The 14,967-nt window shown below is 39.8% G+C and overlaps 1 protein-coding gene across 1 annotated transcript in view; it reads right to left on the bottom strand.

The window, feature by feature from the left end:
- Positions 1-14,967, bottom strand: part of GBE1 (1,4-alpha-glucan branching enzyme 1) — a 145,975-nt gene that overhangs the window by 98,766 nt on the left and 32,242 nt on the right. Inside the window, exon 2 of the mRNA XM_081003909.1 lies at positions 5,832-6,115. Within this exon, the coding sequence (XP_080860035.1) occupies positions 5,832-6,115 (284 nt within the window). The remainder of the gene's footprint in view (positions 1-5,831; positions 6,116-14,967) is intronic.

Raw genomic sequence — 14,967 nt, 5'->3', positions numbered from 1 at the left:
AGGAAACAATCATCTGACTTTTAGAAGACATCTGAAAGCAACCCTGTTTAGGGAAATTTTTAATGTTTGATGTTTTAGCGTATTTTTAATATTCTGTTGGGCGCCACCCAGAGTGGCTGGGGAAGCCCAGCCAGATGGGCAGGGTATAAATAATAAATTATTATTAAATATTATTATTATTATAAGGGTGTAGAGGAAGCGATATGTTTCAGCAGGGGAGTTTGCAAGCAGCTGTTTGAAATATAGAGGAGATCCGGCAAGTTATAGAGAGGACAACTGGAGTCTGCTGGGTCATCTAAGGTAGGCACGTCCAGCTACCAAGAGACTCAGTATAATAAAACTGGCAGTGATCTACCTATTGTCATTGCCAGGAGTTGTTGAGCTTTTTTTAGGGGGAGTGGCCAGACTTGTTGAGCTTTTTGGGGTACGAGTGGCCATGGTTGTTGTTGAGCTTTTCGGGGGGATCGGTCAGGAGGACCCCCACGATCACTTAGATTAATCCTGCGATCTACCTGTAACGCCACCATGATTGACCGTAAGATTACAATCTAGCTGTTGGACATACCTGATGTAAGGCAAGCAGAATCTGTCTCCAAGATGCATCTTCTGCTTGGCTGGGAGAACAAGTACCTCTCTCCTCTGCCCAGCTATCCTGATAGGAAAGGGAATGGGCGCTGACACTTATTCCTCAGCGCCATCTGAAAACTTCAATTTCTCACAAGCTCAACAACCCAGCCCAGGAATCATATTTCAAACTGACTATATTAAGCAAAATCCGCATGCCAAAGCTGCATTTAGTTAGTAGCTGTGTATGCACCCAGTGCTCCACCGCAGCTCATGTGTGCTATGCCTGCTCATTCTTCTCTGCTACTGCGGCACAGCTGCAAGCAGGTTTGCATGGTCTGAAGTGGGCTTGTTTTAACAAAGCATAGTTAAGTTTGTACAAGTTGGAGACATCACAGCAAGCTGCAGAAGCTTCCAAACTGCTGCTGAAGAAAGAGAGGTATGGGTGCAAGTGTGTGAGGCTGTGGCTCATCCCCATGATGCTAAAGTCATGGGGCCAGGGTTTCCCAAAACTACCAATTCAGTATGAATGTCATATCACAGATTCCCAAGAGGCTATGCAATGGCAGAGGTTAAATACTTTGTGTTGCCTTTTTGAAAGAAAAAGAAAACAGAAAACTGCATTGATTCACTGGCATGAAACCAACAGCACTTAAAGTTTCAGTACGATAAAAATTCAAGGGGGGAAACTGCCAAGTGTCAAATAATGTGACATTCCAAGTCATGCTTTTTTAGCATACATCAACACTCAGGAACAATTTCTTAGGAAACTGACACAGAAGTTGCAGGAAAATGTGACTTCCACATGGAACTATAGCCACACAACTGGCCATAATGTTAGCTTTCTGCACATTATGTAGTTGAGCCAATTTTGTGAAGTTTCTCCATGTCAGTGCCATGAGTTCATGAACAGCAGCTAGAGAAGCTCTATGCAATTAGACTGAAATACATAGTTAGTCTGAAATACATTATCCCCAGCTGTGTGGGATAGAGCAGATGACAGGTGCAGTCAAAAAAGATTTTGAGGGTACCAGGGTGGGGGTTCTGTCTTAAACCATCTATCAGGTTCTAAATATACATGAACAAGACTTTTATTGTGAAGTGGCAAACTCTAAGATACTGATATTTTGCTTGTACTCCCTTAGTTACTAAGCAATAAAATGTGTAAATAAAATATTCAGTGTCATTTACCAGAAGCTTTTCAGGAAACTATAATGTCAATACCGCCTCTCGTATCAGAGCTTCAGCTTACTAATTGCCTCATATACATGATTTACTAAGCTTTTAAAACTACTAATTGACAAATCGTAATGCTGTGAATGTTCTTTTAATAGTCTTGAGTGGCTTTTTTGGGGTAAGTCAAGAGACGTTTGGTTCAGCGCAACTGGAGGCCCACACTAAAAGTTAAAATAAAGGGTGGTGTGTACTCTCACTCACACACACTTATTTCTCATCCTGCAGTGTCATGGGCAGATGGAAGCTAAGCAATTCTCCCTGCAAAAGAAACAGGAAGAGAACAAAGACTGAACTTCCAGAGACAGAAGGAGGGAGAGAAAGAGAGGCTGGTTTAGTTCCAGCCCTGGTACATCTTCTCTGCTCATAATGAAGCAGTTACAGTGGTACCTCGGTTTAAGTACTTAATTCGTTCCGGAGGTCTGTACTTAACCTGAAACTGTTCTTAACCTGAAGCACCACTTTAGCTGCAGGATTTGATCCTGCAGGGCACCCTGCAATCTATTAGACTAATTACATAATACAGCGGTACCTCTGGTTAAGAACTTAATTCGTTCCGGAGGTCCGTTCTTAACCTGAAACTGTTCTTAACCTGAAGCACCACTTTAGCTAATGGGGCCTCCTGCTGCCGCCACACCACCAGAACCCGATTTCTGTTCATCCTGAAGCAAAGTTCTTAACCTGAAGCACTATTTCTGGGTTAGCGGAGTCTGTAACCTGAAGCATATGTAACCTCAAGCGTATGTAACCCAAGGTACCACTGTACTTGGTAAAAGAAGTTTTAAAAGGAATCTGGCATTCTAGGTTTTAGTTTGGTTTCTAGAATCTCGGTTCTGAGTTTCAAGCAGCTCCCAAGTTAATAATAAATTCTGTATTTAATTTGATTTATTTCCAAAGCCCCTAAAACCTATTAGGTGCTGTACAAAATATAAAAACAGAAACCAAACTAAATTTGAGGTATTTTAACATAACTATAATGTAAAGGTAGTTGAAAATGATATAATATTAAAGCAAGCACATCACTAGCAACTTGATTCTATGTCTTTGGGATTTTGCAGCCCAATTCCTCCTGGGAATATTACTGATACCCATCTGCATTTAATGACAACTTCCATTCCTTAGGCCTTTTGATTCCATTAACTGCCCCCTTGGGAATAAATCTTCTACTTTGACTGCTGATGAATAAGATATATAGGGCAACTGACATAATTTTTCATCTAGAAGACTAAAGGAAGATTCAGTCCAGACATCTTACTGATTAGTTTTATTAGCATCTTGAAGTAGTGATGTTAAGTTTATAAAGAGATGCATTCAATCCATTTAAGAACATGGGAGAGTTTTGCATGACATGCAGAATCTGGTAAATGTCCCTTTTCTATCGAATTATTTAAAAGGTACAGAATCCACACTCTTTGCCTCTAGTCACCCTGGAGGAAGACTGACATACATAATAAAAATGTAAATGTGTCCAGCCCAATCATCTCAGTGCAAAGCTAAAGGTACTAAACTAGAAGGTTATGTGTGAAAACCAAAGATCAGATTATATCTTCCAATCAGCATGTCACGTGCATATATGGAGAGAGTGACCAGTGGTGAACTTCTTCTTCCCTTTCAAGTTGTTTTTTGGGACCAGGATATACTGGCATTCACAATAGCAGATGCACACTTAGTAGCTGAATGAAACTAGCGCTTCACTCAGCATCTGATCACTGAACACTTAGCGCTATTGCATGGAACCAATAAGGTTCATTTGTTGTAAATCACGAGAGACACAGCAAACAAGTTCTATTTGAAAGATGTTTTCTGGCACTAGAATATTTTTTTAATGCTCTTTTGGAAACCCAAATTAATTAAGACACTCAAATTAAGAGTATGTCAGCCAGTTATTGAATGAAAATAAGCACGTCAAGCTCTTAGAGCAATGTACAAGTTTGCTGTCTGTAAGCCAAGTACATCTAATTTCTGCTATCAACTTTCTAATTTCAGTTTCGTTCGACTGTGCTTTACATGTTGACCCTGCAGGATCAGAATGTGTTATATAAGGTTTCCTTCCTTATGCAAGCCCCTGTCAACCTCCCAACCAATGCCTTCTACTAAAAAACAGATTTTTTTTTAAAGTTCTCTTCTGTATTGTTATCAGGTTGTTGATTCATTGGTATCCATTTGTCTCAGGATATTTTGAGTAACTTCTTTACCCCCATTTCAATCTGGCTTTTGGTCTCTTCAACCTGCAAACATTAGTAAGACCTTTTTCATGAGTAATAATCTCTTAGGAAAGACTCATGGCCTTAAATTCTTTATTCGCCAGAATAGATGCTGCTTTAGATTCTCTTCACCACATTTCTTTTTAGTCTAGCATTTTGGAGTTTTCACTTGGTTTTGTTTTTATATTTTATGTTTTATATGCTTTCAGCATTTGCCAGCAGTTTTCTCTTTTCTACTCAGTCTGTGGGGGATCTTCAGATCCATTGTTTGTGATCCATCTTTTTTCACACACTGAAAATTCATTTCCTCTTTTAGATTCCAGTAGCTTTTCTATGCTGACAGCTTTCAACATTACTTTTCTTTTTTCTACTGCTAATCATTACTACATTCCTGACCATCCTTTGGCTACTTCTGTCTTCATACCTCAGTGCCACCTGAAGCTTTATATAGGTCAAACAGCTGATTATTTAGAATGAAAAAAATCACACACACACACATTCTCTGTTGAAAATTATGTTCCACAAACTTGATTACATGTAGTGTCTTAGTACAATTTTTGACTTTTCTCTTTCCACCAAATTGATTCTGTTGTCAAATCTTGTCATTTTTATATTTAGCAGTGTTGCTCAAGCTCATATTTTCCTTTTTCTGTTTCAACTTCAAAAATGTTTATTTGACCTTTAATATTTCACATCTTGATTACTGTAATGCTTTTTGCTCTGGTCTATCTAAAACTATGCTACCCATATTATTACTTTTGCTCACAGCAACTTCCAATTGCTGTCTTCAGTGGTGATTCTTAATTTACCTCATTCCATTTAAACCTCTGCCCATATTGCCAGAAAGCTTGACAAGGAATTTATAATATGTGTTTTGCCACCATAGGTTTGTGTCATAACCCCACTTACTTGGGAGCAAGCCCCCACCAAATTCAGTAAGACGATATATATTATAAATTCCTTGTCAAGCTTTCTGGCAATGTGGGCAGAGGTTTAAATGGAATGAGGTAAACTGCTCTGAGCCATTCTTAAGTCCTTTGGATGACTGGAATGCATTATATAGGTGAAATCCTATGTTTACTCAGATAGAGTAAACATAGGATTTCACCTATATAATGCATTCCAGTCATCCAAAGGACTTAAGGATGGCTCAGAGCAGAGCCAACGTAGTCTGGGAAATGGGTGTGGCTTTGCAGAGTCCAAAGAACTGGACAGAGAATACTAGAAGGCTGCACTTAAGACACTTCTAGTCCAAATAATAAAATTCCCAGAAAGGTGTGGCACTTCTTGAAGTCACTTCTGTAGAGTCACTTCAGTTGCCTTTATACCACAAATGCCAAAAGGTGAAGGACCTTGAAGTCAGTTGGGCTCTACTGCCATGTCTTTCCAATAGCAGTCCCATCTTTTCCAAATAGTCATTCAAATGGATATTAAAAAAACAAAAACGTACTATTTTCTCTTAATTAGAGAAGAAGTTTTAAATTAATGTGTCTAGATGTATTTAACATTTTATTTCCAACCTGCCTTTTGTACAAGAAGCTCAAGGTGGCATACATGGTGTGTCGATCACCACCCCCAATTTTATCTTCACAACAATCCTGTGAGCCAGGTTAGACTGACAAATAGTGAACCAGAAAGTTCACCTGGTGTGTTTCATGGTTAATTAAGAGATTTGAACCTAGGTCTTCCATTAAGCATCAGTGAATGCCACCCATTGTTCACTCACACATTCCCCTCTCAACATCAAATTGCATTTTCTGATATACTGTTAAGATTGTAGTGATAACCTGGCAACAACGAATTTTGCACTTAGCCCTGAAGCTGGCAAACCTTTATTTAAAAGACCTAATGTGCAGAGCCATGAAAATATAGGCATAAAAACAGAATCAACTCCAAGACGCATACAGAGGATAAGAAATAAAACATGTGCTTGAAAATACTTACTGAAGTCTCCGGTAAGAAACACAGCTTTTGCCCCAGGAGCCCATTCCTTACAGTACAATCCTCCATCAATAAATCTGTTGACTCCAAATGTTTGGTAACTCTTTGTAAATTTGTCAAGGCCACCTTCATTTTCTTCAATGTTCTTCAAGATGCGATGGAAGAGACTATACCTTTCAATAGAAAAATGCATTGAAGGAAAGTATTACTAAATAATTTCAGTAAAGCTGCCAATGAAAGTCCCATTTTAAGACTTGTTCAGTCAAGTCTATTAGATGATAGTCCCAGTATTCCTTTTAAGCATCATCAAATGTTCAGATCATAAAATTTTAAATTCTAAAAGTTAGGTATATCTGGCATTATAAGAATACTATATGTTCTGTGACTAGTAGCTTTGAACTGATGGAGTGAATTGTATTCACTATGACAGCTATGTGGCATTCCACCGAATCCAATTATTAAAAGGCTAATTTTTCAAAATACTAGGATCATTATGCTAAAGCAAATGGCCACCAAAACATCCCACACTTTCCTTGAGAAACAGTTTTTCTTCATAAAACAAAAGCTAGAGCATGGCACCTCTATTGTAAGATACTCAGTTTTATCTAGTTTAAAAGGGTCATTTGTTCAAAGGAAACATCAATCATAGTGACAACTAAGATATTACACCTTGGGGGAAAATACCACTGCTGGGAAACAGTCTCAGGTTTATTTAAAGCTGTGGTATAGAAAGAGCCACTTTAGAGACATCGTATTAAGAGGGTCCTTAGGTCTCATTTATTCGTTATTCCAGTTGATTATATTACTTTTTTTAACTCACAAGGTTAAGCCTTCCCAACAGCTTTTATTCCAAAGGTGGGTATTTACCTCACAGCCAGTAAGAATTTCAGAAGAAGCAGAGCCTGAGGATAGTGGGCATGTTCTTATAATGCTCTTGTTCCACACATAGAAACCCCAACATTACAACTGGGAAATTTGCCCATGGGTATCATGCATCAAAACAGTGTAATGATTTCTGTAACCTCCATAGTCAGTTCTCTTATTATGCAATATATAACACTCTCTCGCTCTCTAGAGCTCTAAATATAAAAGTTGTTTTCTCAACAAACATGTGTGACAGGTGATAGAATTTTAAAGCTTGTTGCAATTTAATTTGAATGCATAAAATATAAGTCAAACAAAAAGGTGGGGGAAAGACGATTTATGCACTTTTGGAAGGGAAAAGGTCAAAGCACAGCGAGAAAACAAGTTGCCTCAATATACGTGAATCCAGTCTCTGGCAAAGGGTACAGAACATTGTAGGAAAACCACCACTAGCAACCCCAAAACAGAAGTACTGCCCATCTGCATTGCAGTTCCCCATCCCAAAAGAGCACAGTGTTTGTATTTAAGTCGGCTGTGGGGCACAGTGAAGCAGAATCTGCTGTAGTACAAAAACCTTTCGGTCTCTTTGCAGTGCTCACATAGGTAATCATTACCTATATGCGTAATACTGGGCCATGAATAACATCAGGTACTATCAAGCGTGAACCCAAGAGGTGCAGGCACTGTGCTGACCTGGTCTTTTGCATGATCCAAGCAGGAGTTAGTGATGAGCAACCTAGTATTAAGGGCATTGAGATCAGCATCCTCATGAATTGGAATGTGGCTTCAGGATATGAATATATGTATACATGAATATAAATACAAATACAGATATAGAGAAGTAAACCTCTCTCTCGTTGTCTTTTTTCTTAAAGAACTCTTGAAACCATTTAGGACATCCCAAGCTACGTTCATACCTGAAGTCTACCAGTATAGAGTCTACGTATCATAGATGGGTTCTGTACCCCGGGATTAGCTCGATATGGAAATGCAGTTGTGGGGGGGAAAGCCTTGCCTGATAAATTTCTTACTTGTCATGTATGAATTCAAGACACAGGTGCCATTCCAGAGGAAGACGGGTAGGAAATCTAGTCCCATACTCTTATGGCAAGTACCGACACTTGATTTGAAACCTTATTTTACACTCTGTAAATCTCAGTACTTCTCAGTTGCTGATGACTATATAGTCCTAAACGGTGGTTTAATCTTAAGATAAATTAATCAGGGAGATGACGGTGGCGTTGTCCCCGTGCACTTTAAGGGAATATTCACTGTCTTTTAAGGCTGTCAAATAACTTTCCTGTGAATTTTTAAAAAATATGCTGCTCACTTACTAAATTTTAATTACCTATTAGTGTTTACATCTCTACCAAATAACAGCTGATGACTGGAAATGTCAAGGAAGGACTTCATTATTACAATTTAATCTTTTTCAAATATTCTTGTGTGTGTCTGTGCTTTTGGATGCTAATTGGATATGTTATATATAGCGACGTTCCTGTAAAGACTAGGACTTGAACAAATGTGTGGAACGCTGCATGTACAGCAGATCTTTTTTGTTTTGCCGGGTTGTGGAGGGTGAAGGACTTCCCAACGCAGTGGCTCATCCACAGTGTACCTTATGGAAGTGTGTTAAGCAGCTGGTAAGGAAGCAATGACATATGTGCACAAAGAATCACATGTATAAAATTCTTTGGATTCCACTCTTTGTAAAGCATTGCTTAGTAGTCACATACAATCAAATCGTTATTTGTTTCCCTTCATATTTTTTTTGCCATCAGTTACCTTATGCAACAAAAAGTGTGTACAGTGGTACCTCGGGTTAAGTACTTAATTCGTTCCGGAGGTCCGTTCTTAACCTGAAACTGTTCTTAACCTGAAGCACCACTTTAGCTAATGGGGCCTCCCGCTGCCAGAGCCCAATTTCTGTTCTCATCTTGAAGCAAAGTTCTTAACCTGAAGCACTATTTCTGGGTTAGCGTAGTCCATAACCTGAAGCGTATGTAACCTGAAGCGTATGTAACCTGAGGTACCACTGTACCTAGGATGTTCTAACTTTACAGGAAAAGTGAAGAACTGCTGCGAGTCAAGGTAGATGGATGAATGCTCTGACTTCTTATAAGGCAGCTTCCTATGCTGTTCCTCTATTTATTATGCAAATTAATGCATGCTTACCACAAATAGTCCTCTGGAAAAAGTTAATTACAACTTTGAAACTGCCCACTTCCACCTTCACTGCATTATGTTACTAATTATGTAGTAATCATGTATAACCATTACATTACTAATTAAGCTGGTGAAAAAGAAATGGTTTTTGTTGAAAATTTACAATATATAGCAGTGACAATTTCCACAGAAAATGTGTCCATTACAAAACACATTGTATGGTGTGGAAATATGTAATTGTATTCTTCCTTTGGCAATGAAACGTCTTGACGTTGATTTGGCTGAAATAGTGTGGACAGGCAACTGCTAATCATTCCAAACTGCCTGGACAAGGAGCGGAACAAACAAAATCTCCTAAAACAGAGATGATGGGATGAGGAAGAGGGAAGTGGGCAGACAAGTATGGATTGAAGGATTGAAAGGCTGGGACTGATGACAGGCAGTGAAATAATTCCTAACCCAATAGCATCCTCCCCCAATGTGCTACCTTTCAGATATTTGGGGCTACAACTCCCATCAGCCCTTGCCAGCACAGCCAATGGCCAGGAATGAGTTTTCTCGTTCAAATGTTTGAAGAGCAGTAGGTTAGGGAAGGCTGCTTCCTGTAAGAGGAACTTGGGTGGGTTATTTTTATTAGCTGTGGCTTTTGCGGTTACTGTGGCATTATCACCTGGAAACCCTACAAAGGCAGAAAGAGCTAAGAAGCAGTGAGATGGAAGGTTGGTGGGATTTCACACATTGATTGAACTAATCAGTCATTTCCTTGGCTTTATTGTTGTTGTTGTTTAGTCGTTTAGTCATGTATGACTCTTCGCAACCCCATGGACCAGAGCACGCCAGGCACTCCTGTCTTCCACTGCCTCCCGCAGTTTAGTCAAACTCATGCTGGTAGCTTCGAGAACACTGTCCAACCATCTTGTCCTCTGTCGTCCCCTTCTCCTTGTGCCCTCCATCTTTCCCAACATCAGGGTCTTTTCCAGGGAGTCTTCTCTTCTCATGAGGTGGCCAAAGTATTGGAGCCTCAGCTTCACGATCTGTCCTTCCAGTGAGCACTCAGGGCTGATTTCCTTCAGAATGGATAGGTTTGATCTTCTCGCAGTCCATGGGACTCTCAAGAGTCTCCTCCAGCACCATAATTCAAAAGCATCAATTCTTCAGCGATCAGCCTTCTTTATGGTCCAGCTCTCACTTCCATACATCACTACTGGGAAAACCATAGCTTTAACTATACGGACCTTTGTTGACAAGGTGATGTCTCTACTTTTTAAGGTGCTATCTAGGTTTGTCATTGCTTTTCTCCCAAAAAGCAGGCGTCTTTTAAATTCGTAGCTGTTGTCACCATCTGCAGTGATCATGGAGCCCAAGAAAGTAAAATCTCTCACTGCCTCCATTTCTTCCCCTTCTATTTGCCAGGAGGTGATGGGACCAGTGGCCATGATCTTCGTTTTTTTGATGTTGAGCTTCAAACCATATTTTGCGCTCTCTTCTAAATGGATGGATTACTTAACACTTGCTACCTAACTTCAGTTCACTGTTTCATGCAATCCTCTTTTGTTTTGTTTTTTAACTTTTTACTAAAATAAATTCATGTGAGCAGCACTCATATGAGTAAAATACACAAAAACAAAAAAATAAAGCAGACAGTTGAGTCAACAAAAGTTAACCGGAATCTCAAAGGAAATAGATACGTGTTGATGTATATTCCCTCCATAATTCAACAGTTATTAAGGGCAAACTGTGTTAGTCCTATACCAAGCATGTGTCACATGGCTCTTCTATTGATAGTTTTCACTTTTGCAATCCTAATTTTGGTTCTCTGCATAAATGGTGAAGGGAAAAGATGTTAAAATCACAGCAGACCACAAGGGATTGCAAGGTGTAATGCTAACTTAAAGGGATCTTTCTTGCCAAGTGAGAAGTTGCTTCCAAGTTCCTTCGCCGTTTCAGCAAGGTAAACAGATGTAACCTTCGCAACCATTCACTGAGCATGACAAGTAAGAAATTTATCAAGCAAAACTTTCCCCCCAAAACTACATTTCCATATCGAGCTAAGCCAGTGGTACAGAACCCATCTCTCCATTCAGGCAAGCAAGAGGCATTATCACAATTCAAGAACACATTCCATATATACAAGAGCACTCATAGAGTGTGAAGAACAGTATAAGAAGACTCAAGGAGAGAAACAAGGCAACAATACTATGTAGATTCAGTTATGCTAGTACAGTGGTACCTCGGGTTACATACACTTCAGGTTACACATGCTTCAGGTTACGGACTCCGCTAACCCAGAAATAGTACCTCGGGTTAAGAACTTTGCTTCAGGATGAGAACAGAAATTGTGCTCCGGCGGTGCAGCAGCAGCAGGAGGCCCCATTAGCTAAAGTGGCGCTTCAGGTTAAGAACAGTTTCAGGTTAAGTACGGACCTCCGGAACGAATTAAGTACTTAACCCAAGGTATCACTGTATATATAATTCTCACTGTCTATAATGGACTGTTTAAACTTCCAAAAACAATGGAAAGACCCCTGTGGAATTAGCGCATCTGCAAATCAAAAGGGAACTGTTTTGTTTTTTAAAAAATTAATTAATTAGTTTGATAATGTTTGTATCAAATCACTTTTTTATGCTTTGCATTTTAAGCATGACTACTCAGACGCAATACTCAAGGAGCATTACTACCTTGTAAGTGTGTAGTGGATGGTAGTGGTAGCCTTAAAAATTTAGTGGCCTGCTTCGTACTGGGACCCACAGGTGCTATTTATCTAACACCTACTTCAGCATCACTTCACTTAATGATGCCTCTAACCTCGAGCTTCAGTACAAGTGTCCCAACTCAAGTGACATAAATGGGAAAGAATGCTGGCATCTTCATGTTTAGTCATTTTTAATTAAAAAAACACAACCTTAAAAGGCCATATTGATTACCTGATCCTCTTGAATCGGGTTTTGAAATTAAAACTCAAATACATTTACAAGTGATTGAGGGGGGTGCTCATCTGAGAGAGGAACAGGGAAGTGCACCACAAAATAGCTGGCAGTTGTGTAACTACCAAGAGAACTGTGAACTGAGAGTAAAACTGCTACAGCATTAAACCACTGCCAGCCACAAGACAGAAGGGTGGAGATATAAAAGTGCATGGATGAAATCCATGATCCTGTTTCATGATGCAGAACAGAAGTAATCCAAATCAACTTGCTTTATCCCATGCTCCACATGTTATACAGAGGTCAGCAAACTTTTTCAGCAGGGAGCCGGTCCACTGTCCCCCAGACCTTGTGGGGGGCCGGACTATATTTTGAAGGGGGGAAAATGAACGAATTCCTGTGCCACACAAGTAACCCAGAGATGCATTTTAAATAAAAGCACACATTCTACTCATGTAAAAACACCAGGCAGGCCCCACAAATAACCCAGAGATGAATTTTAAATAAAAGGACACATTCTACTCATGTAAAAACACGCTGATTCCTAGACCGTCCACGAGCCGGATTTAGGGGGCAATTGGGCCGGATCCGGCCCCTTGGCCTTAGTTTGCCTACCCATGTGTTATACCATACAATTTCGGACAAAACTACATGTACCTATTTTGTCTTCCCCCTAGTGGTATTATTAGTTTATTTTACCAATTACCAGTCTGTTTGTTTGAGTGGGATCCAGATGGGATCCAAGGAGCCTTTAACCTTTGGTGCCCTGCCACAGTCTTGTTCTAATTTCCCCATTCTGCAATGTGCATTGCAAACAAAGATCCCATTGACGTGACTAACACCTTGATTGTACTGCAAAATTTGCTGGTGCAAGGCACATACCCAGCCATTTTTGGGGAGGGCAGCAGCTGCCAATTTTCAGGTGCACAGCCCTGAACCTCCCCCCTCTAAATTGGGAGACACATACTTGCAATGTGTGGCAAGGAGGGGGCGCTGCAGTCCAGGTCAGAACTACCCAGATAAGGTCATATGTAGTTTGGCCAACAAGTCCAAAGAAGCTCCAATATGTTGATTAGATACCAGACAATGTCACTGAGAAATCTGAATGATCAGGACATTGCTTTTAGTGCAGCATGGTACTTTGATCAGAAAATTACTCCAGTAAATTGCTTTGCCCACTATGGTCTAAATCAGGGTTCCCCAAACTTGGGTCTCCAGCAGCTTCTGGACTACAATTCCTATCATCCCTGACCATAAGCCCTGTTACCTAGGGAAGATGGAAGCTGTAGTCCAAAAACAGCTGGGAAATAGGAGTGTGGGGAACACCACTAAAAATGGGAGCAGATAAACCTGCAATAGAAGTGAAACAATTGAGAAGAAATGTTAAAGCTAAAGGACTTGAGGTCAGCATGCCTCTGAATTAACTTTGTATTTAAATTGTGGGTTTTTAAGGCTTATTTAAAGTCACCCAGACAACTTTACGTTATGGGGAAGCATAAAAATGCAATAGATATTCAGTCTGTTCCAGCAAGGTTGTTCTCATGCACAAATGTTAAAAGTTTGGTAATGTAAATAATTTTTAACTTGGAGGATTTTTTGCATTTGGCCAAATGCAAAGCAACTGGCAATTTTGCAACTCTTCCTTTAGCTGTGGGACCAAACACACACACACACACACACACACACACACACACACACACACACTTTCTGACAAAGAAACCCAGGAGGCTACAAAGCATGTCGTCGTCGTCCGTCCCCCCCACCCAAGTGTTCATTCCAAACCCTCTTTAGGCTTTTGTTTTTTAAATGCTACTGTCAACACCGCTGAGCCATATATTTTCATATTACTCAAGTAACACTTTCAAAAGAAAATTTGAGATAGTTGAAAGCCTTTGCAACTTTCTTGGTTAAAGGCTTCACAGACAAATCATGTGTGCAAGATCTAAAAGGCTCAGTACATCATTCAGTAATTTGATTCATTCAAGGGAGACTGCATGAATGGCAGGCAACTTCTCTCTTCCCCCCTTCCCGTCACCCCAGACTCACTGTTTGCGTGATCCAGAGATTATTTTGCCTGCTTAGCACTTCAAATAATCCCTGTGCAGGAGAGCTTTCCCTTATTTATTTATTTTGCTTTAAATTAATGTGGGGAGCGGGGTGACACCCTAATTTGAGAAGAAAGCTGCTGAAATACAAAGAGACAGATTTCTTTCTGGAAATCAGTAGACTAAGACTTTGTTAGCTCATGTTTCATATTACACAAGAGAAAATAAACTGAAAGGTCAGTTGAACAGTTACAGCATTGCCCTTTTCCAAGGTAATCAGCAGAGCATGTAGCAAAGACGTGAACACAAGCGTGACTGGAAAGACAGTAGCTGATAAAGAGGCCCGCTGCCAAAACTACACGGGACAAAATACTATATTCCCAATGCCAGCTGAAGAGTGCGGCCTGCCACAGGACTTCCCTGAGTAATTCTGATTTATTACTTTAATTTGAAATTGTGTTCTTGTTAAACATTCAGGTTTTCGTACTGCCAAAAGATACCAGCATCTTTAATACTGACCATTAATCACATCCATAGGTGAAGTACAAGAGAAGCAGTATAGCTTATTAATTTGTTTGCAGCGATGAAAACAAGGCATTCATTACAATTAATTTTGCTGGTTGACTAATGCGTGGTAAAATAAACATGCAGTCTCCTTCTGTAATTCAATAGCATTTAAACTAAGGGCTGCATCACAGTCCATTTTCCGTATTAAAATAAGCAGCTTAGTTATCTCTCTGTAATGCAAGCATCCTCCACTCAGACTTGGCTAATCATCTTAAAGAGAGGGGTGTTTTTTAAAAAAGGAAGAGGATTTTTTAAAAGTCAGAGGCATCTCTCTTAAGTGTTTTGTTTACTGGAAGTTGTTTTAAAATGGATCCGTTAGTAACGGCCTGCCAATTCCCATTTGATACCACTGTCAGCTATTTTGTATATCAAGGTCAAGTGTGGAAAAATACAGACTCAATGAGTCCCATAGCAACTGTGCTGACAGCTATGAAGTCTGAATCAAAACTCAGACTGAA

The sequence above is a fragment of the Podarcis pityusensis genome, assembly GCF_964106645.2.
Source record: "Podarcis pityusensis genome assembly, chromosome: 4".
In the NCBI taxonomy this organism is placed as follows: domain Eukaryota; kingdom Metazoa; phylum Chordata; class Lepidosauria; order Squamata; family Lacertidae; genus Podarcis; species Podarcis pityusensis.
This window is presented reverse-complemented; position numbering and strand designations above follow the sequence as displayed.